Raw genomic sequence first — 22973 nt, 5'->3', positions numbered from 1 at the left:
AATAATTTGATCGGAGGAGAACTCACATAATCTCCATCAATGAACTTGTGATAAATACACAAAATGAAAGGGAAATCGTAAAGCCAAATCCAGTTTTCAAATGCAGATTTCGTCCAGCAATTTTCACAATTTGAAAGTAGATTCTCAGCAAAATCATCTGAGGCTTGAAACACACAATTCAACCCACCGACAATATCTGATCCAGCGATTGAAATAAAATAACCTGCTCCTCTTAATGATGAAGATAAATGATGGCAGCTGGTGCACATATTTATTCTTTGGCTGCGGATCAAAAACATCTCCTTCAAATCCCAATTATTTTTTGATAGGAATAGCATAATTGCAGTAAACACGTCAGTCAAAATTTTTGGTTCATCCAGACACCCAAACAGCAGTTCATAAAAATTCTTCATTCTCCTCTTTCCTCAACCTTTCACTGCTTTTGATGGATTCTGAATTTCTTCCAAAACATTCAAAAAATAACTTTGATTTTTGGAAATGTGACTTTCCTTTGTGCATTTATCAATACATAAGGAAGCAAGACATTGACATAAAGAATTGAAAGCACATGTTTTCCCAAAATTTGACAACGATCGTCCTTTGCAAATATTCATTAATTTATTTTCTTTATCATCAGAATCACTAAATTCCAACTCTTTTTCTCTCTCAACTTCAAAAGATATAATTTCATCGAACATATTAGTATTTTCCTTCAATTTATCGTTTCTGTGATATGTCACAATAAAAAAATATTGAATAGAACATAAATCTATTAATAATAATTCAAAATTATGCGAAGTTGCAGGCACAGAAGCAATTGGACTTAAATCTGATGATAATAATTCAGAATTATTCGAAGTTGCAGGCACAGAAGCAATTGGACTTAAATCTGATGATAATAATTCAGAATTATTCGAAGTTGCAGGCACAGAAGCAATTGGACTTAAATCTGATGATAATAATTCAGAATTATTCGAAGTTGCAGGCACAGAAGCAATTGGACTTAAATCTGATGATAATAATTCAGAATTATTCGAAGTTGCAGGCACAGAAGCAATTGGACTTAAATCTGATGATAATAATTCAGAATTATTCGAAGTTGCAGGCACAGAAGCAATTGGACTTAAATCTGATGATAATAATTCAGAATTATTCGAAGTTGCAGGCACAGAAGCAATTGGACTTAAATCTGATGATAATAATTCAGAATTATTCGAAGTTGCAGGCACAGAAGCAATTGGACTTAAATCTGATGATAATAATTCAGAATTATTCGAAGTTGCAGGCACAGAAGCAATTGGACTTAAATCTGATGATAATAATTCAGAATTATTCGAAGTTGCAGGCACAGAAGCAATTGGACTTAAATCTGATGATAATAATTCAGAATTATTCGAAGTTGCAGGCACAGAAGCAATTGGACTTAAATCTGATGATAATAATTCAGAATTATTCGAAGTTGCAGGCACAGAAGCAATTGGACTTAAATCTGATGATAATAATTCAGAATTATTCGAAGTTGCAGGCACAGAAGCAATTGGACTTAAATCTGATGATAATAATTCAGAATTATTCGAAGTTGCAGGCACAGAAGCAATTGGACTTAAATCTGATGATAATAATTCAGAATTATTCGAAGTTGCAGGCACAGAAGCAATTGGACTTAAATCTGATGATAATAATTCAGAATTATTCGAAGTTGCAGGCACAGAAGCAATTGGACTTAAATCTGATGATAATAATTCAGAATTATTCGAAGTTGCAGGCACAGAAGCAATTGGACTTAAATCTGATGATAATAATTCAGAATTATTCGAAGTTGCAGGCACAGAAGCAATTGGACTTAAATCTGATGATAATAATTCAGAATTATTCGAAGTTGCAGGCACAGAAGCAATTGGACTTAAATCTGATGATAATAATTCAGAATTATTCGAAGTTGCAGGCACAGAAGCAATTGGACTTAAATCTGATGATAATAATTCAGAATTATTCGAAGTTGCAGGCACAGAAGCAATTGGACTTAAATCTGATGATAATAATTCAGAATTATTCGAAGTTGCAGGCACAGAAGCAATTGGACTTAAATCTGATGATAATAATTCAGAATTATTCGAAGTTGCAGGCACAGAAGCAATTGGACTTAAATCTGATGATAATAATTCAGAATTATTCGAAGTTGCAGGCACAGAAGCAATTGGACTTAAATCTGATGATAATAATTCAGAATTATTCGAAGTTGCAGGCACAGAAGCAATTGGACTTAAATCTGATGATAATAATTCAGAATTATTCGAAGTTGCAGGCACAGAAGCAATTGGACTTAAATCTGATGATAATAATTCAGAATTATTCGAAGTTGCAGGCACAGAAGCAATTGGACTTAAATCTGATGATAATAATTCAGAATTATTCGAAGTTGCAGGCACAGAAGCAATTGGACTTAAATCTGATGATAATAATTCAGAATTATTCGAAGTTGCAGGCACAGAAGCAATTGGACTTAAATCTGATGATAATAATTCAGAATTATTCGAAGTTGCAGGCACAGAAGCAATTGGACTTAAATCTGATGATAATAATTCAGAATTATTCGAAGTTGCAGGCACAGAAGCAATTGGACTTAAATCTGATGATAATAATTCAGAATTATTCGAAGTTGCAGGCACAGAAGCAATTGGACTTAAATCTGATGATAATAATTCAGAATTATTCGAAGTTGCAGGCACAGAAGCAATTGGACTTAAATCTGATGATAATAATTCAGAATTATTCGAAGTTGCAGGCACAGAAGCAATTGGACTTAAATCTGATGATAATAATTCAGAATTATTCGAAGTTGCAGGCACAGAAGCAATTGGACTTAAATCTGATGATAATAATTCAGAATTATTCGAAGTTGCAGGCACAGAAGCAATTGGACTTAAATCTGATGATAATAATTCAGAATTATTCGAAGTTGCAGGCACAGAAGCAATTGGACTTAAATCTGATGATAATAATTCAGAATTATTCGAAGTTGCAGGCACAGAAGCAATTGGACTTAAATCTGATGATAATAATTCAGAATTATTCGAAGTTGCAGGCACAGAAGCAATTGGACTTAAATCTGATGATAATAATTCAGAATTATTCGAAGTTGCAGGCACAGAAGCAATTGGACTTAAATCTGATGATAATAATTCAGAATTATTCGAAGTTGCAGGCACAGAAGCAATTGGACTTAAATCTGATGATAATAATTCAGAATTATTCGAAGTTGCAGGCACAGAAGCAATTGGACTTAAATCTGATGATAATAATTCAGAATTATTCGAAGTTGCAGGCACAGAAGCAATTGGACTTAAATCTGATGATAATAATTCAGAATTATTCGAAGTTGCAGGCACAGAAGCAATTGGACTTAAATCTGATGATAATAATTCAGAATTATTCGAAGTTGCAGGCACAGAAGCAATTGGACTTAAATCTGATGATAATAATTCAGAATTATTCGAAGTTGCAGGCACAGAAGCAATTGGACTTAAATCTGATGATAATAATTCAGAATTATTCGAAGTTGCAGGCACAGAAGCAATTGGACTTAAATCTGATGATAATAATTCAGAATTATTCGAAGTTGCAGGCACAGAAGCAATTGGACTTAAATCTGATGATAATAATTCAGAATTATTCGAAGTTGCAGGCACAGAAGCAATTGGACTTAAATCTGATGATAATAATTCAGAATTATTCGAAGTTGCAGGCACAGAAGCAATTGGACTTAAATCTGATGATAATAATTCAGAATTATTCGAAGTTGCAGGCACAGAAGCAATTGGACTTAAATCTGATGATAATAATTCAGAATTATTCGAAGTTGCAGGCACAGAAGCAATTGGACTTAAATCTGATGATAATAATTCAGAATTATTCGAAGTTGCAGGCACAGAAGCAATTGGACTTAAATCTGATGATAATAATTCAGAATTATTCGAAGTTGCAGGCACAGAAGCAATTGGACTTAAATCTGATGATAATAATTCAGAATTATTCGAAGTTGCAGGCACAGAAGCAATTGGACTTAAATCTGATGATAATAATTCAGAATTATTCGAAGTTGCAGGCACAGAAGCAATTGGACTTAAATCTGATGATAATAATTCAGAATTATTCGAAGTTGCAGGCACAGAAGCAATTGGACTTAAATCTGATGATAATAATTCAGAATTATTCGAAGTTGCAGGCACAGAAGCAATTGGACTTAAATCTGATGATAATAATTCAGAATTATTCGAAGTTGCAGGCACAGAAGCAATTGGACTTAAATCTGATGATAATAATTCAGAATTATTCGAAGTTGCAGGCACAGAAGCAATTGGACTTAAATCTGATGATAATAATTCAGAATTATTCGAAGTTGCAGGCACAGAAGCAATTGGACTTAAATCTGATGATAATAATTCAGAATTATTCGAAGTTGCAGGCACAGAAGCAATTGGACTTAAATCTGATGATAATAATTCAGAATTATTCGAAGTTGCAGGCACAGAAGCAATTGGACTTAAATCTGATGATAATAATTCAGAATTATTCGAAGTTGCAGGCACAGAAGCAATTGGACTTAAATCTGATGATAATAATTCAGAATTATTCGAAGTTGCAGGCACAGAAGCAATTGGACTTAAATCTGATGATAATAATTCAGAATTATTCGAAGTTGCAGGCACAGAAGCAATTGGACTTAAATCTGATGATAATAATTCAGAATTATTCGAAGTTGCAGGCACAGAAGCAATTGGACTTAAATCTGATGATAATAATTCAGAATTATTCGAAGTTGCAGGCACAGAAGCAATTGGACTTAAATCTGATGATAATGATTCAGAATTATTCGAAGTTGCAGGCACAGAAGCAATTGGACTTAAATCTGATGATAATAATTCAGAATTATTCGAAGTTGCAGGCACAGAAGCAATTGGACTTAAATCTGATGATAATAATTCAGAATTATTCGAAGTTGCAGGCACAGAAGCAATTGGACTTAAATCTGATGATAATAATTCAGAATTATTCGAAGTTGCAGGCACAGAAGCAATTGGACTTAAATCTGATGATAATAATTCAGAATTATTCGAAGTTGCAGGCACAGAAGCAATTGGACTTAAATCTGATGATAATAATTCAGAATTATTCGAAGTTGCAGGCACAGAAGCAATTGGACTTAAATCTGATGATAATAATTCAGAATTATTCGAAGTTGCAGGCACAGAAGCAATTGGACTTAAATCTGATGATAATAATTCAGAATTATTCGAAGTTGCAGGCACAGAAGCAATTGGACTTAAATCTGATGATAATAATTCAGAATTATTCGAAGTTGCAGGCACAGAAGCAATTGGACTTAAATCTGATGATAATAATTCAGAATTATTCGAAGTTGCAGGCACAGAAGCAATTGGACTTAAATCTGATGATAATAATTCAGAATTATTCGAAGTTGCAGGCACAGAAGCAATTGGACTTAAATCTGATGATAATAATTCAGAATTATTCGAAGTTGCAGGCACAGAAGCAATTGGACTTAAATCTGATGATAATAATTCAGAATTATTCGAAGTTGCAGGCACAGAAGCAATTGGACTTAAATCTGATGATAATAATTCAGAATTATTCGAAGTTGCAGGCACAGAAGCAATTGGACTTAAATCTGATGATAATAATTCAGAATTATTCGAAGTTGCAGGCACAGAAGCAATTGGACTTAAATCTGATGATAATAATTCAGAATTATTCGAAGTTGCAGGCACAGAAGCAATTGGACTTAAATCTGATGATAATAATTCAGAATTATTCGAAGTTGCAGGCACAGAAGCAATTGGACTTAAATCTGATGATAATAATTCAGAATTATTCGAAGTTGCAGGCACAGAAGCAATTGGACTTAAATCTGATGATAATAATTCAGAATTATTCGAAGTTGCAGGCACAGAAGCAATTGGACTTAAATCTGATGATAATAATTCAGAATTATTCGAAGTTGCAGGCACAGAAGCAATTGGACTTAAATCTGATGATAATAATTCAGAATTATTCGAAGTTGCAGGCACAGAAGCAATTGGACTTAAATCTGATGATAATAATTCAGAATTATTCGAAGTTGCAGGCACAGAAGCAATTGGACTTAAATCTGATGATAATAATTCAGAATTATTCGAAGTTGCAGGCACAGAAGCAATTGGACTTAAATCTGATGATAATAATTCAGAATTATTCGAAGTTGCAGGCACAGAAGCAATTGGACTTAAATCTGATGATAATAATTCAGAATTATTCGAAGTTGCAGGCACAGAAGCAATTGGACTTAAATCTGATGATAATAATTCAGAATTATTCGAAGTTGCAGGCACAGAAGCAATTGGACTTAAATCTGATGATAATAATTCAGAATTATTCGAAGTTGCAGGCACAGAAGCAATTGGACTTAAATCTGATGATAATAATTCAGAATTATTCGAAGTTGCAGGCACAGAAGCAATTGGACTTAAATCTGATGATAATAATTCAGAATTATTCGAAGTTGCTGGCACAGAAGCAATTGGACTTAAATCTGATGATAATAATTCAGAATTATTCGAAGTTGCAGGCACAGAAGCAATTGGACTTAAATCTGATGATAATAATTCAGAATTATTCGAAGTTGCAGGCACAGAAGCAATTGGACTTAAATCTGATGATAATAATTCAGAATTATTCGAAGTTGCAGGCACAGAAGCAATTGGACTTAAATCTGATGATAATAATTCAGAATTATTCGAAGTTGCAGGCACAGAAGCAATTGGACTTAAATCTGATGATAATAATTCAGAATTATTCGAAGTTGCAGGCACAGAAGCAATTGGACTTAAATCTGATGATAATAATTCAGAATTATTCGAAGTTGCAGGCACAGAAGCAATTGGACTTAAATCTGATGATAATAATTCAGAATTATTCGAAGTTGCAGGCACAGAAGCAATTGGACTTAAATCTGATGATAATAATTCAGAATTATTCGAAGTTGCAGGCACAGAAGCAATTGGACTTAAATCTGATGATAATAATTCAGAATTATTCGAAGTTGCAGGCACAGAAGCAATTGGACTTAAATCTGATGATAATAATTCAGAATTATTCGAAGTTGCAGGCACAGAAGCAATTGGACTTAAATCTGATGATAATAATTCAGAATTATTCGAAGTTGCAGGCACAGAAGCAATTGGACTTAAATCTGATGATAATAATTCAGAATTATTCGAAGTTGCAGGCACAGAAGCAATTGGACTTAAATCTGATGATAATAATTCAGAATTATTCGAAGTTGCAGGCACAGAAGCAATTGGACTTAAATCTGATGATAATAATTCAGAATTATTCGAAGTTGCAGGCACAGAAGCAATTGGACTTAAATCTGATGATAATAATTCAGAATTATTCGAAGTTGCAGGCACAGAAGCAATTGGACTTAAATCTGATGATAATAATTCAGAATTATTCGAAGTTGCAGGCACAGAAGCAATTGGACTTAAATCTGATGATAATAATTCAGAATTATTCGAAGTTGCAGGCACAGAAGCAATTGGACTTAAATCTGATGATAATAATTCAGAATTATTCGAAGTTGCTGGCACAGAAGCAATTGGACTTAAATCTGATGATAATAATTCAGAATTATTCGAAGTTGCAGGCACAGAAGCAATTGGACTTAAATCTGATGATAATAATTCAGAATTATTCGAAGTTGCTGGCACAGAAGCAATTGGACTTAAATCTGATGATAATAATTCAGAATTATTCGAAGTTGCTGGCACAGAAGCAATTGGACTTAAATCTGATGATAATAATTCAGAATTATTCGAAGTTGCTGGCACAGAAGCAATTGGACTTAAATCTGATGATAATAATTCAGAATTATTCGAAGTTGCTGGCACAGAAGCAATTGGACTTAAATCTGATGATAATAATTCAGAATTATTCGAAGTTGCTGGCACAGAAGCAATTGGACTTAAATCTGATGATAATAATTCAGAATTATTCGAAGTTGCTGGCACAGAAGCAATTGGACTTAAATCTGATGATAATAATTCAGAATTATTCGAAGTTGCTGGCACAGAAGCAATTGGACTTAAATCTGATGATAATAATTCAGAATTATTCGAAGTTGCTGGCACAGAAGCAATTGGACTTAAATCTGATGATAATAATTCAGAATTATTCGAAGTTGCTGGCACAGAAGCAATTGGACTTAAATCTGATGATAATAATTCAGAATTATTCGAAGTTGCTGGCACAGAAGCAATTGGACTTAAATCTGATGATAATAATTCAGAATTATTCGAAGTTGCTGGCACAGAAGCAATTGGACTTAAATCTGATGATAATAATTCAGAATTATTCGAAGTTGCTGGCACAGAAGCAATTGGACTTAAATCTGATGATAATAATTCAGAATTATTCGAAGTTGCTGGCACAGAAGCAATTGGACTTAAATCTGATGATAATAATTCAGAATTATTCGAAGTTGCTGGCACAGAAGCAATTGGACTTAAATCTGATGATAATAATTCAGAATTATTCGAAGTTGCTGGCACAGAAGCAATTGGACTTAAATCTGATGATAATAATTCAGAATTATTCGAAGTTGCTGGCACAGAAGCAATTGGACTTAAATCTGATGATAATAATTCAGAATTATTCGAAGTTGCTGGCACAGAAGCAATTGGACTTAAATCTGATGATAATAATTCAGAATTATTCGAAGTTGCTGGCACAGAAGCAATTGGACTTAAATCTGATGATAATAATTCAGAATTATTCGAAGTTGCTGGCACAGAAGCAATTGGACTTAAATCTGATGATAATAATTCAGAATTATTCGAAGTTGCTGGCACAGAAGCAATTGGACTTAAATCTGATGATAATAATTCAGAATTATTCGAAGTTGCTGGCACAGAAGCAATTGGACTTAAATCTGATGATAATAATTCAGAATTATTCGAAGTTGCTGGCACAGAAGCAATTGGACTTAAATCTGATGATAATAATTCAGAATTATTCGAAGTTGCTGGCACAGAAGCAATTGGACTTAAATCTGATGATAATAATTCAGAATTATTCGAAGTTGCTGGCACAGAAGCAATTGGACTTAAATCTGATGATAATAATTCAGAATTATTCGAAGTTGCTGGCACAGAAGCAATTGGACTTAAATCTGATGATAATAATTCAGAATTATTCGAAGTTGCTGGCACAGAAGCAATTGGACTTAAATCTGATGATAATAATTCAGAATTATTCGAAGTTGCTGGCACAGAAGCAATTGGACTTAAATCTGATGATAATAATTCAGAATTATTCGAAGTTGCTGGCACAGAAGCAATTGGACTTAAATCTGATGATAATAATTCAGAATTATTCGAAGTTGCTGGCACAGAAGCAATTGGACTTAAATCTGATGATAATAATTCAGAATTATTCGAAGTTGCTGGCACAGAAGCAATTGGACTTAAATCTGATGATAATAATTCAGAATTATTCGAAGTTGCTGGCACAGAAGCAATTGGACTTAAATCTGATGATAATAATTCAGAATTATTCGAAGTTGCTGGCACAGAAGCAATTGGACTTAAATCTGATGATAATAATTCAGAATTATTCGAAGTTGCTGGCACAGAAGCAATTGGACTTAAATCTGATGATAATAATTCAGAATTATTCGAAGTTGCTGGCACAGAAGCAATTGGACTTAAATCTGATGATAATAATTCAGAATTATTCGAAGTTGCTGGCACAGAAGCAATTGGACTTAAATCTGATGATAATAATTCAGAATTATTCGAAGTTGCTGGCACAGAAGCAATTGGACTTAAATCTGATGATAATAATTCAGAATTATTCGAAGTTGCTGGCACAGAAGCAATTGGACTTAAATCTGATGATAATAATTCAGAATTATTCGAAGTTGCTGGCACAGAAGCAATTGGACTTAAATCTGATGATAATAATTCAGAATTATTCGAAGTTGCTGGCACAGAAGCAATTGGACTTAAATCTGATGATAATAATTCAGAATTATTCGAAGTTGCTGGCACAGAAGCAATTGGACTTAAATCTGATGATAATAATTCAGAATTATTCGAAGTTGCTGGCACAGAAGCAATTGGACTTAAATCTGATGATAATAATTCAGAATTATTCGAAGTTGCTGGCACAGAAGCAATTGGACTTAAATCTGATGATAATAATTCAGAATTATTCGAAGTTGCTGGCACAGAAGCAATTGGACTTAAATCTGATGATAATAATTCAGAATTATTCGAAGTTGCTGGCACAGAAGCAATTGGACTTAAATCTGATGATAATAATTCAGAATTATTCGAAGTTGCTGGCACAGAAGCAATTGGACTTAAATCTGATGATAATAATTCAGAATTATTCGAAGTTGCTGGCACAGAAGCAATTGGACTTAAATCTGATGATAATAATTCAGAATTATTCGAAGTTGCTGGCACAGAAGCAATTGGACTTAAATCTGATGATAATAATTCAGAATTATTCGAAGTTGCTGGCACAGAAGCAATTGGACTTAAATCTGATGATAATAATTCAGAATTATTCGAAGTTGCTGGCACAGAAGCAATTGGACTTAAATCTGATGATAATAATTCAGAATTATTCGAAGTTGCTGGCACAGAAGCAATTGGACTTAAATCTGATGATAATAATTCAGAATTATTCGAAGTTGCTGGCACAGAAGCAATTGGACTTAAATCTGATGATAATAATTCAGAATTATTCGAAGTTGCTGGCACAGAAGCAATTGGACTTAAATCTGATGATAATAATTCAGAATTATTCGAAGTTGCTGGCACAGAAGCAATTGGACTTAAATCTGATGATAATAATTCAGAATTATTCGAAGTTGCTGGCACAGAAGCAATTGGACTTAAATCTGATGATAATAATTCAGAATTATTCGAAGTTGCTGGCACAGAAGCAATTGGACTTAAATCTGATGATAATAATTCAGAATTATTCGAAGTTGCTGGCACAGAAGCAATTGGACTTAAATCTGATGATAATAATTCAGAATTATTCGAAGTTGCTGGCACAGAAGCAATTGGACTTAAATCTGATGATAATAATTCAGAATTATTCGAAGTTGCTGGCACAGAAGCAATTGGACTTAAATCTGATGATAATAATTCAGAATTATTCGAAGTTGCTGGCACAGAAGCAATTGGACTTAAATCTGATGATAATAATTCAGAATTATTCGAAGTTGCTGGCACAGAAGCAATTGGACTTAAATCTGATGATAATAATTCAGAATTATTCGAAGTTGCTGGCACAGAAGCAATTGGACTTAAATCTGATGATAATAATTCAGAATTATTCGAAGTTGCTGGCACAGAAGCAATTGGACTTAAATCTGATGATAATAATTCAGAATTATTCGAAGTTGCTGGCACAGAAGCAATTGGACTTAAATCTGATGATAATAATTCAGAATTATTCGAAGTTGCTGGCACAGAAGCAATTGGACTTAAATCTGATGATAATAATTCAGAATTATTCGAAGTTGCTGGCACAGAAGCAATTGGACTTAAATCTGATGATAATAATTCAGAATTATTCGAAGTTGCTGGCACAGAAGCAATTGGACTTAAATCTGATGATAATAATTCAGAATTATTCGAAGTTGCTGGCACAGAAGCAATTGGACTTAAATCTGATGATAATAATTCAGAATTATTCGAAGTTGCTGGCACAGAAGCAATTGGACTTAAATCTGATGATAATAATTCAGAATTATTCGAAGTTGCTGGCACAGAAGCAATTGGACTTAAATCTGATGATAATAATTCAGAATTATTCGAAGTTGCTGGCACAGAAGCAATTGGACTTAAATCTGATGATAATAATTCAGAATTATTCGAAGTTGCTGGCACAGAAGCAATTGGACTTAAATCTGATGATAATAATTCAGAATTATTCGAAGTTGCTGGCACAGAAGCAATTGGACTTAAATCTGATGATAATAATTCAGAATTATTCGAAGTTGCTGGCACAGAAGCAATTGGACTTAAATCTGATGATAATAATTCAGAATTATTCGAAGTTGCTGGCACAGAAGCAATTGGACTTAAATCTGATGATAATAATTCAGAATTATTCGAAGTTGCTGGCACAGAAGCAATTGGACTTAAATCTGATGATAATAATTCAGAATTATTCGAAGTTGCTGGCACAGAAGCAATTGGACTTAAATCTGATGATAATAATTCAGAATTATTCGAAGTTGCTGGCACAGAAGCAATTGGACTTAAATCTGATGATAATAATTCAGAATTATTCGAAGTTGCTGGCACAGAAGCAATTGGACTTAAATCTGATGATAATAATTCAGAATTATTCGAAGTTGCTGGCACAGAAGCAATTGGACTTAAATCTGATGATAATAATTCAGAATTATTCGAAGTTGCTGGCACAGAAGCAATTGGACTTAAATCTGATGATAATAATTCAGAATTATTCGAAGTTGCTGGCACAGAAGCAATTGGACTTAAATCTGATGATAATAATTCAGAATTATTCGAAGTTGCTGGCACAGAAGCAATTGGACTTAAATCTGATGATAATAATTCAGAATTATTCGAAGTTGCTGGCACAGAAGCAATTGGACTTAAATCTGATGATAATAATTCAGAATTATTCGAAGTTGCTGGCACAGAAGCAATTGGACTTAAATCTGATGATAATAATTCAGAATTATTCGAAGTTGCTGGCACAGAAGCAATTGGACTTAAATCTGATGATAATAATTCAGAATTATTCGAAGTTGCTGGCACAGAAGCAATTGGACTTAAATCTGATGATAATAATTCAGAATTATTCGAAGTTGCTGGCACAGAAGCAATTGGACTTAAATCTGATGATAATAATTCAGAATTATTCGAAGTTGCTGGCACAGAAGCAATTGGACTTAAATCTGATGATAATAATTCAGAATTATTCGAAGTTGCTGGCACAGAAGCAATTGGACTTAAATCTGATGATAATAATTCAGAATTATTCGAAGTTGCTGGCACAGAAGCAATTGGACTTAAATCTGATGATAATAATTCAGAATTATTCGAAGTTGCTGGCACAGAAGCAATTGGACTTAAATCTGATGATAATAATTCAGAATTATTCGAAGTTGCTGGCACAGAAGCAATTGGACTTAAATCTGATGATAATAATTCAGAATTATTCGAAGTTGCTGGCACAGAAGCAATTGGACTTAAATCTGATGATAATAATTCAGAATTATTCGAAGTTGCTGGCACAGAAGCAATTGGACTTAAATCTGATGATAATAATTCAGAATTATTCGAAGTTGCTGGCACAGAAGCAATTGGACTTAAATCTGATGATAATAATTCAGAATTATTCGAAGTTGCTGGCACAGAAGCAATTGGACTTAAATCTGATGATAATAATTCAGAATTATTCGAAGTTGCTGGCACAGAAGCAATTGGACTTAAATCTGATGATAATAATTCAGAATTATTCGAAGTTGCTGGCACAGAAGCAATTGGACTTAAATCTGATGATAATAATTCAGAATTATTCGAAGTTGCTGGCACAGAAGCAATTGGACTTAAATCTGATGATAATAATTCAGAATTATTCGAAGTTGCTGGCACAGAAGCAATTGGACTTAAATCTGATGATAATAATTCAGAATTATTCGAAGTTGCTGGCACAGAAGCAATTGGACTTAAATCTGATGATAATAATTCAGAATTATTCGAAGTTGCTGGCACAGAAGCAATTGGACTTAAATCTGATGATAATAATTCAGAATTATTCGAAGTTGCTGGCACAGAAGCAATTGGACTTAAATCTGATGATAATAATTCAGAATTATTCGAAGTTGCTGGCACAGAAGCAATTGGACTTAAATCTGATGATAATAATTCAGAATTATTCGAAGTTGCTGGCACAGAAGCAATTGGACTTAAATCTGATGATAATAATTCAGAATTATTCGAAGTTGCTGGCACAGAAGCAATTGGACTTAAATCTGATGATAATAATTCAGAATTATTCGAAGTTGCTGGCACAGAAGCAATTGGACTTAAATCTGATGATAATAATTCAGAATTATTCGAAGTTGCTGGCACAGAAGCAATTGGACTTAAATCTGATGATAATAATTCAGAATTATTCGAAGTTGCTGGCACAGAAGCAATTGGACTTAAATCTGATGATAATAATTCAGAATTATTCGAAGTTGCTGGCACAGAAGCAATTGGACTTAAATCTGATGATAATAATTCAGAATTATTCGAAGTTGCTGGCACAGAAGCAATTGGACTTAAATCTGATGATAATAATTCAGAATTATTCGAAGTTGCTGGCACAGAAGCAATTGGACTTAAATCTGATGATAATAATTCAGAATTATTCGAAGTTGCTGGCACAGAAGCAATTGGACTTAAATCTGATGATAATAATTCAGAATTATTCGAAGTTGCTGGCACAGAAGCAATTGGACTTAAATCTGATGATAATAATTCAGAATTATTCGAAGTTGCTGGCACAGAAGCAATTGGACTTAAATCTGATGATAATAATTCAGAATTATTCGAAGTTGCTGGCACAGAAGCAATTGGACTTAAATCTGATGATAATAATTCAGAATTATTCGAAGTTGCTGGCACAGAAGCAATTGGACTTAAATCTGATGATAATAATTCAGAATTATTCGAAGTTGCTGGCACAGAAGCAATTGGACTTAAATCTGATGATAATAATTCAGAATTATTCGAAGTTGCTGGCACAGAAGCAATTGGACTTAAATCTGATGATAATAATTCAGAATTATTCGAAGTTGCTGGCACAGAAGCAATTGGACTTAAATCTGATGATAATAATTCAGAATTATTCGAAGTTGCTGGCACAGAAGCAATTGGACTTAAATCTGATGATAATAATTCAGAATTATTCGAAGTTGCTGGCACAGAAGCAATTGGACTTAAATCTGATGATAATAATTCAGAATTATTCGAAGTTGCTGGCACAGAAGCAATTGGACTTAAATCTGATGATAATAATTCAGAATTATTCGAAGTTGCTGGCACAGAAGCAATTGGACTTAAATCTGATGATAATAATTCAGAATTATTCGAAGTTGCTGGCACAGAAGCAATTGGACTTAAATCTGATGATAATAATTCAGAATTATTCGAAGTTGCTGGCACAGAAGCAATTGGACTTAAATCTGATGATAATAATTCAGAATTATTCGAAGTTGCTGGCACAGAAGCAATTGGACTTAAATCTGATGATAATAATTCAGAATTATTCGAAGTTGCTGGCACAGAAGCAATTGGACTTAAATCTGATGATAATAATTCAGAATTATTCGAAGTTGCTGGCACAGAAGCAATTGGACTTAAATCTGATGATAATAATTCAGAATTATTCGAAGTTGCTGGCACAGAAGCAATTGGACTTAAATCTGATGATAATAATTCAGAATTATTCGAAGTTGCTGGCACAGAAGCAATTGGACTTAAATCTGATGATAATAATTCAGAATTATTCGAAGTTGCTGGCACAGAAGCAATTGGACTTAAATCTGATGATAATAATTCAGAATTATTCGAAGTTGCTGGCACAGAAGCAATTGGACTTAAATCTGATGATAATAATTCAGAATTATTCGAAGTTGCTGGCACAGAAGCAATTGGACTTAAATCTGATGATAATAATTCAGAATTATTCGAAGTTGCTGGCACAGAAGCAATTGGACTTAAATCTGATGATAATAATTCAGAATTATTCGAAGTTGCTGGCACAGAAGCAATTGGACTTAAATCTGATGATAATAATTCAGAATTATTCGAAGTTGCTGGCACAGAAGCAATTGGACTTAAATCTGATGATAATAATTCAGAATTATTCGAAGTTGCTGGCACAGAAGCAATTGGACTTAAATCTGATGATAATAATTCAGAATTATTCGAAGTTGCTGGCACAGAAGCAATTGGACTTAAATCTGATGATAATAATTCAGAATTATTCGAAGTTGCTGGCACAGAAGCAATTGGACTTAAATCTGATGATAATAATTCAGAATTATTCGAAGTTGCTGGCACAGAAGCAATTGGACTTAAATCTGATGATAATAATTCAGAATTATTCGAAGTTGCTGGCACAGAAGCAATTGGACTTAAATCTGATGATAATAATTCAGAATTATTCGAAGTTGCTGGCACAGAAGCAATTGGACTTAAATCTGATGATAATAATTCAGAATTATTCGAAGTTGCTGGCACAGAAGCAATTGGACTTAAATCTGATGATAATAATTCAGAATTATTCGAAGTTGCTGGCACAGAAGCAATTGGACTTAAATCTGATGATAATAATTCAGAATTATTCGAAGTTGCTGGCACAGAAGCAATTGGACTTAAATCTGATGATAATAATTCAGAATTATTCGAAGTTGCTGGCACAGAAGCAATTGGACTTAAATCTGATGATAATAATTCAGAATTATTCGAAGTTGCTGGCACAGAAGCAATTGGACTTAAATCTGATGATAATAATTCAGAATTATTCGAAGTTGCTGGCACAGAAGCAATTGGACTTAAATCTGATGATAATAATTCAGAATTATTCGAAGTTGCTGGCACAGAAGCAATTGGACTTAAATCTGATGATAATAATTCAGAATTATTCGAAGTTGCTGGCACAGAAGCAATTGGACTTAAATCTGATGATAATAATTCAGAATTATTCGAAGTTGCTGGCACAGAAGCAATTGGACTTAAATCTGATGATAATAATTCAGAATTATTCGAAGTTGCTGGCACAGAAGCAATTGGACTTAAATCTGATGATAATAATTCAGAATTATTCGAAGTTGCTGGCACAGAAGCAATTGGACTTAAATCTGATGATAATAATTCAGAATTATTCGAAGTTGCTGGCACAGAAGCAATTGGACTTAAATCTGATGATAATAATTCAGAATTATTCGAAGTTGCTGGCACAGAAGCAATTGGACTTAAATCTGATGATAATAATTCAGAATTATTCGAAGTTGCTGGCACAGAAGCAATTGGACTTAAATCTGATGATAATAATTCAGAATTATTCGAAGTTGCTGGCACAGAAGCAATTGGACTTAAATCTGATGATAATAATTCAGAATTATTCGAAGTTGCTGGCACAGAAGCAATTGGACTTTATTCTGATGTTAATGATTTAGTGCTTACTGAATCTAAGTGAGGATCTGTTTCTTTGTAATGTTCTTCTGGTATAACTGTTGAAAATATAATAATTCAAATATATTTGTAAAAATGATGTTTGAATATTAGTAATTTTGTATTCTATAATAAAACATATACAAACATGTTTTTGATTTGGACAATGTTTCCAAAAGTTTTTTTCCTTGCTCCGTAGATTGTAAAAATGATACGAGAACAAGTTCTGCATGGTTCTCAGACATTTTTCCGAAAATATTTTCTAGATTTTTCACATCCCGTTTGATGCTCCTTTTTCCAATTCCGTTATGTTTTCTTTTGAAAGGATTCATTCTTGATAAACAAAAGCCTGATTTGATCGTTATATTTTTTATTTTTCAAATAAAGAACTTTTTTTTCCATATTTCTTGTTTGTGTAGAGAACAATTTCTTTCAAAAATGACTATATTCATAAAGGCGTGTTCATGCGGAAAATTTTCTGAATTCATCATTCCTTTTCAACCTCAGATTATTCAACAAGATTATTGATATGAATTAGTTGAACAACAAGAGAGCCTCACACAAATGAAGCATTTCAATGCCCAATGACTGTTTCATTCAACACACAAAATGTTTTTTCCGATAGCACTGTTAATTTTGATGATTCTTGTTTTGCTGAGCATTCTACTGGAAATACTACAGACTTCTTCTCATTTGGCTCAATTTTACCACAAGCCACTCCGACAGAGAGAGGAATTTTATTTACAATATCTGCTTATCTTTTTCTTCATATTTTATTGCTGACAGCCGTATTTGGTTTATTTTTTTCGTCTTCATCTTCTTCCTTCTTCGGGATATGGAATGAACGAAAATTGAGTGAATCTGATAAAATTTATTCTTTTTGAGCATTGCTCGAAAAGATATTGCTTTTGGAGATTCTTTTTTTGGAAAATGTTAATAGCCTTTTACTCAACGTCGATGAATGAAATAAGGAGAAGATGGCTAAAGATTAACAAAATTACACATGGAAGACAAGGAAATCAGCTAAACCGAAAAGAGAGACAAGTCACTTTCACAGAAATGGATTTGGCACTTTCTATTCATTGAGTATTTTTTGGAAAATTATTGTCATGTTCTGATGGAATAACAATTTGATTTGCAAATCAATTTGTTGGACATTTGAAGCAGGAGGCAGACATTGAATATTAGATGGCATTTGAAACTTCAATATCTTCTTCTTCATCTTCTTCTTAATCTTCGTCTTCTTCTTCTTTTTCTTCTTCTTATTCTACAGCTTCTTCTTCTTCCACATCCCATTCCAATATATCATCATCTCTGATGCATTATCCAATTTGTATTGAAAATTTCGACTGAATTTGAAGCAATGTGTTGTTTTACGTTCAGATCTTCCCATTTGCTGTTCAATCGATCAAATGAAGAACAGCTGAATTTGCAGATGAAGATGAAGGATCAAGAATTTGCTCCGAGAAAAGGGAGAGAAATAGAAAGAGTCGGAGAAATGAATGAAGAAGATGAGAAAATGAAGTGTGATTCAATTGAAGAAGAAAGAAACGCCATATATGATGATTTCTATGATTACGAGAACACAAAACAGACAAGCAAGAAAAATCACTCCCAACACGATAGAAACAGCAGAAGCAGAAGCAGAAGCATCTGTTACATCAACAACAGCATTTTAAAAATGGCAGTTCAATTTTCTATAAAAATTTCAGAAGTTATTATCAACTGCGAGCTTTATTGGTATCTGCTATTGCTGTTTATTATTCGTTCGCTCTTCCACCTGCCCTGTGATTGCAAGCTGAAAATAGATGCAACTGCAGAAAATATAAAGGAAAATATTTCATTTCTTTTTGAGAACAGAAAGAAAAACAGCTTAAAAGAAAATAAAGCGAGGCGAATGAAAGACGGAAACAAATGACTGTAACGGAGACAATTTCTTTCGATTTATACATAAAGTGACAAAAAAGGCAACTTTGTGCAGATTTCCAACTTCGATTTTACTCAGCTTTGAGAAACTCATTTTCCCTCTTCTGCTTTTCTCAACTGCAACTCCTTATTCATTCACAGGCACAGAATAAACAGCAACATACTCATTCTTCTTCTCCTACTCCTTCCTCAGCTTTTCCACTTGGTTTGCTTTCTTCCTATTCTCCATGTCTTCATCCACACAGAAGAAGGGCTGGCCATCAGATGAAGAGTTCTGCTGAGCCAGAGGCAAAAGGGAAAAATGAATTTTTTTTTATCAAAAGAATACAGATTCATTTCGTAGAGTGCTCAGATCGAAAGGGACAGAAAGAGGAGAAAATGAAGAGGTGAAATGATGATTTGGAAGATGAAGGAGGTCGAGGAAATGAGGGAGATTGAGGTGAATTACCATCAAAGCAGATGAAAGGAGGTTATAAAAGGAATTAAGAAAAGAAATTAACAAAGAACTTGAAAAAGTCAGAAAAGAAAACGAAGAAGAAGAGAGTGAGAGTGAAAGAGAAGGAAGAAGATGCTGAAAAGGATACGCAAACACGATAACCATAGAATCTTTAAAAGGACCATTGGATGACCAAATTTATTCGTACAAATCTGAACAATTTGAAGGAGCGGCTGCTGAAAGAACGGAGCAGCAAGAATTAGCATCATCTTTTATATCATCTTCCTTCTGATCGTCATCACGGCCAGTTGATTGTGAGGCAACTGAATGTTGCTATGTCCAAATATCTTTCTCTTTTGCTACCTCTTCCTCGGATGTGGAGAAAGAAGCAGCAGATGAAACATGTTCAAATGCAACTTCGATCACTTTCATTACTAAACCTCCTTTGACTTCCACCAATCTTCTTCTTCTTCTTCCTCTTCTTCTTCCTCTTCATCTGATCGTCTCAAATCCAATATCTTTTCCTTTCCTCATCGCTCTTTTCAAAGAGAAGAAACACATCTTCTTCCTTCTCCAGACAAGCAGAATTTCAATATATCTTCAAACAGAATGAATGATGATGCAAACAAACAGAAAAAACATGGAAAATATCTAGGAATTTCAGGAATTTCATCTTCGTTACTATCTTCTTCTTCTTCTTCCTCTTCTTCTTCTAACATATATTTTCATCCTTCTTCCTCAAACAAATACCACAACAACACAATTACTGATTTCTTCCTTCCTTCTTCCAATTCTTCTCATCTATATCATCTTTCTCATCGAAAATGAAGTCATCATCTCCATCTTCATCACTCCTACTCTTTTGCTCCTCATGACATGCCTCGGGTTTATCTCTTTTCCTCTGCATTTTCATCTTCTTGTTCTCCTTCTTCTTCTTCTTCTTCCTCTTCTTCCTCTTCTTCTTCCTTTTTTTCTTCTAAAAGAGAACAATCTCAAATTTCTTCGCAGAATATCTAATTCACTCCAGCATCGATATTTTATTCAATCATGTTTGTGGAGTGAAGTGGGGCAGAGAAATGCTCATCAACTTTGAGTCGCTGGAGGATCTGATCTCAGAAAGAGAGAAGCTGAAGAGCTGACAGAGAACAAAAATAAAACTGCAAAGACCAACATGCAATGGAAGAACAAGAATTGATTGAAAATTCACCACCTTGTTCTTCACTGGTGCGCCATTCTTCTGTTTCTGCTTCGCGTATTAAGGGAGAAGGAAGACAAAACGAACTGAGCTATGATGTTTCAGGCACTCAATACGATTTTTTGGACTTGAATAACTATGAAGAAAGAAAGAGGAAAAAAAAAGAGAGAGAGAAGAGAGAGGAGGGATGATTGTCCCCACAATCACGAATCATTTGAATTCCCACAAAAGCAAACATATTTATAAAGCAGCAAATGCTCAAACAACAACATTTGAAATGACTTTAAATGCATCTTCTTTCTTTTCATCATTGTCAAGTTCTGCTTCTGTTTTTGCAAACCCAACAGCAACATCTTTATCGACTTCTTCTTCAGCTGCCTCTGTGAAAACTTCCTTTGACAGCAGTGAGCCATGCCTCAGTTCAATCACACAAACAATTCCTTATCCTCTCTCTTCTTCCTCTCTGCTTTCCATCTCCCGACTCCACCCTTGTCTCTGCTGCCTCTTTCTCAACTCCCTCACTCATCAAAACGCGCGCCTTCTTTTTATAACACGCTCACACACTTACTCATTCACTCTGATATGTTCTTCTCCTTCGTTAACACCGCTTTTCCATCCATCGTTCTTCTGTTATGCGGATGCCCCTTTGTTTGAGGTGGAGTTCTTCAGGCAGATGCTGGGAAGAAAAGAAAAAGAGGTCAACAGGAAGAAAATGAAGAATATGAACGAGAATGAACAAATGAATGAAAGAGGAAGAGAAAGAGGAGAAAGAATTGAACACGAGGGTTCTTTATAGACAGAGAAAGATGGTATTTCCAAAAGCAAAGTCGATAGAATGATGCATTTGGAGTCATTTGATTAAGGAAGAACATCTCTTGTTATTCCTTCCTGCGAATAATGGCTGCTGTCTGGGAAAGTTGTGGCGGACGAAGAGTTTTTGAGTTCCATTCAACAAATGAGGGAGGCAGAAGTTGCAGGGGCGAATGCAATGAAGAAAAACATAAGAGGAAAGGTGCAATTTATTGTCGAAGACAAAGAGGAAGAAGAGAGAAGGAAAAGCGAGCAGAGTGTTTTGAACGGAAGTGAGTCTGAAGTGTCGAAATCAGCTTCGTTGAAAGGCAGGCATGCTCGTGACATTTCTTCAGTAATTTCATCATCATCTTCTTCTTCTTCACAGAGCAGCTAGAAGGTTTTCCGCTATCCAGAAAATTAGAAAAAAAAATAGCAGCTTAAAGGAAGAAATGCAGCAAAGAGAATGAGGTTTTGTTTCAAGAAGACAATGATGATTTCTTTATGTCAGAGAATACAACTACAAACAAAGCTTTAGTCTCAAAAATAACTCAATCATCAGCCACTGCTTTGTCTATCCCTCAGATTTCTTTATTGATCCCTCCACAAAGTTCCAACAAATGCGCAAAAAATCCACGAAGCAGCATTCATGCTTCATTGGAAGGGATGAAGAGGAGGAAAGAGGAGAAAAAGAATACAGATTTTCTTTCGCCGTATTCGTCGCTGATAAGCGAAAGGATGCCGACTCTGATAATTGTTTGTCACATTGCGCTTTTAGATGACAAGTTGTTTGAGGAGGAAGTGAAAGATGGGATGTGGTGAGAGGAGCAATAAACGAAAGCGAGAATGAAATTTGACGAAAGATTGAGGCGAATAAAAGAAAGGAAGCTGAGAGAAGAAAGAGAAAGAGAAGCAGAAAGAATGAAAAAATAGCCTTTTAACCAGCAAAAAGCTGTTAACACAACTTCAATTGGACCGAATCAGACTCCTCAGTCAATTCCTCAGCCAACTCCATCAACATCCTTCTCTTCTTTTCCTTCCTCCTCTTCTTTATCATCATCATAACCTTCTTCTCTATTCTCACATATTCCATCTGATTACAATCAAATTGTCAATGCTTTGCCTTCTTCACCATTATCACTTTCGCCTCCTCTTTCAATGTGCTCTTTATCTCCTTTTCCCACCAGCACCCCATCTCCCACCCATCAAATGTGGCATTCTGTTCCTTCTTCCTCTCTTCCCTCTTCGCTTTCTTCTGCCTCACAGCGTCCGTTCCTACTTCGTCACTGTGCTTTCCTGAGCCAAAATTGTCAGCCATTCCAAGCCGCATCGATAGAATTGAGGA

At 34.2% G+C, this 22973-nt stretch overlaps 2 protein-coding genes across 2 annotated transcripts; both read left to right on the top strand.

Moving 5' to 3' along the window:
* Positions 1-791: 791 nt before the first annotated feature.
* MONOS_17139 (putative CRE-DIG-1 protein) lies at positions 792-17307 on the top strand (the record flags this gene model as incomplete). The annotated part of the gene is made up of 5 exons (XM_067870030.1): positions 792-798; positions 848-2178; positions 2228-2238; positions 2288-2298; positions 2348-17307. The coding sequence occupies 5 exons, from the start codon at positions 792-794 to the stop codon at positions 17305-17307; spliced, it is 16320 nt and encodes a 5439-aa protein (XP_067733031.1).
* Positions 17308-21794: 4487 nt separating this feature from the next.
* On the top strand, positions 21795-22035 carry MONOS_15316 (uncharacterized protein; the record flags this gene model as incomplete). Its single annotated transcript, XM_067868185.1, has 1 exon — positions 21795-22035. One exon carries the CDS (start codon positions 21795-21797, stop codon positions 22023-22025), a length of 231 nt encoding a protein of 76 aa, XP_067733030.1. The 3' UTR covers positions 22026-22035.
* Positions 22036-22973: the final 938 nt, after the last annotated feature.

This window comes from Monocercomonoides exilis (genome assembly GCF_001643675.1).
Source record: "Monocercomonoides exilis strain PA203 chromosome Unknown scaffold8-1962414, whole genome shotgun sequence".
NCBI lineage: Eukaryota > Preaxostyla > Oxymonadida > Polymastigidae > Monocercomonoides > Monocercomonoides exilis.
The sequence above is the reverse complement of the archived record's forward strand: the minus strand, read 5'-3'. Positions and strand labels throughout refer to the sequence as shown.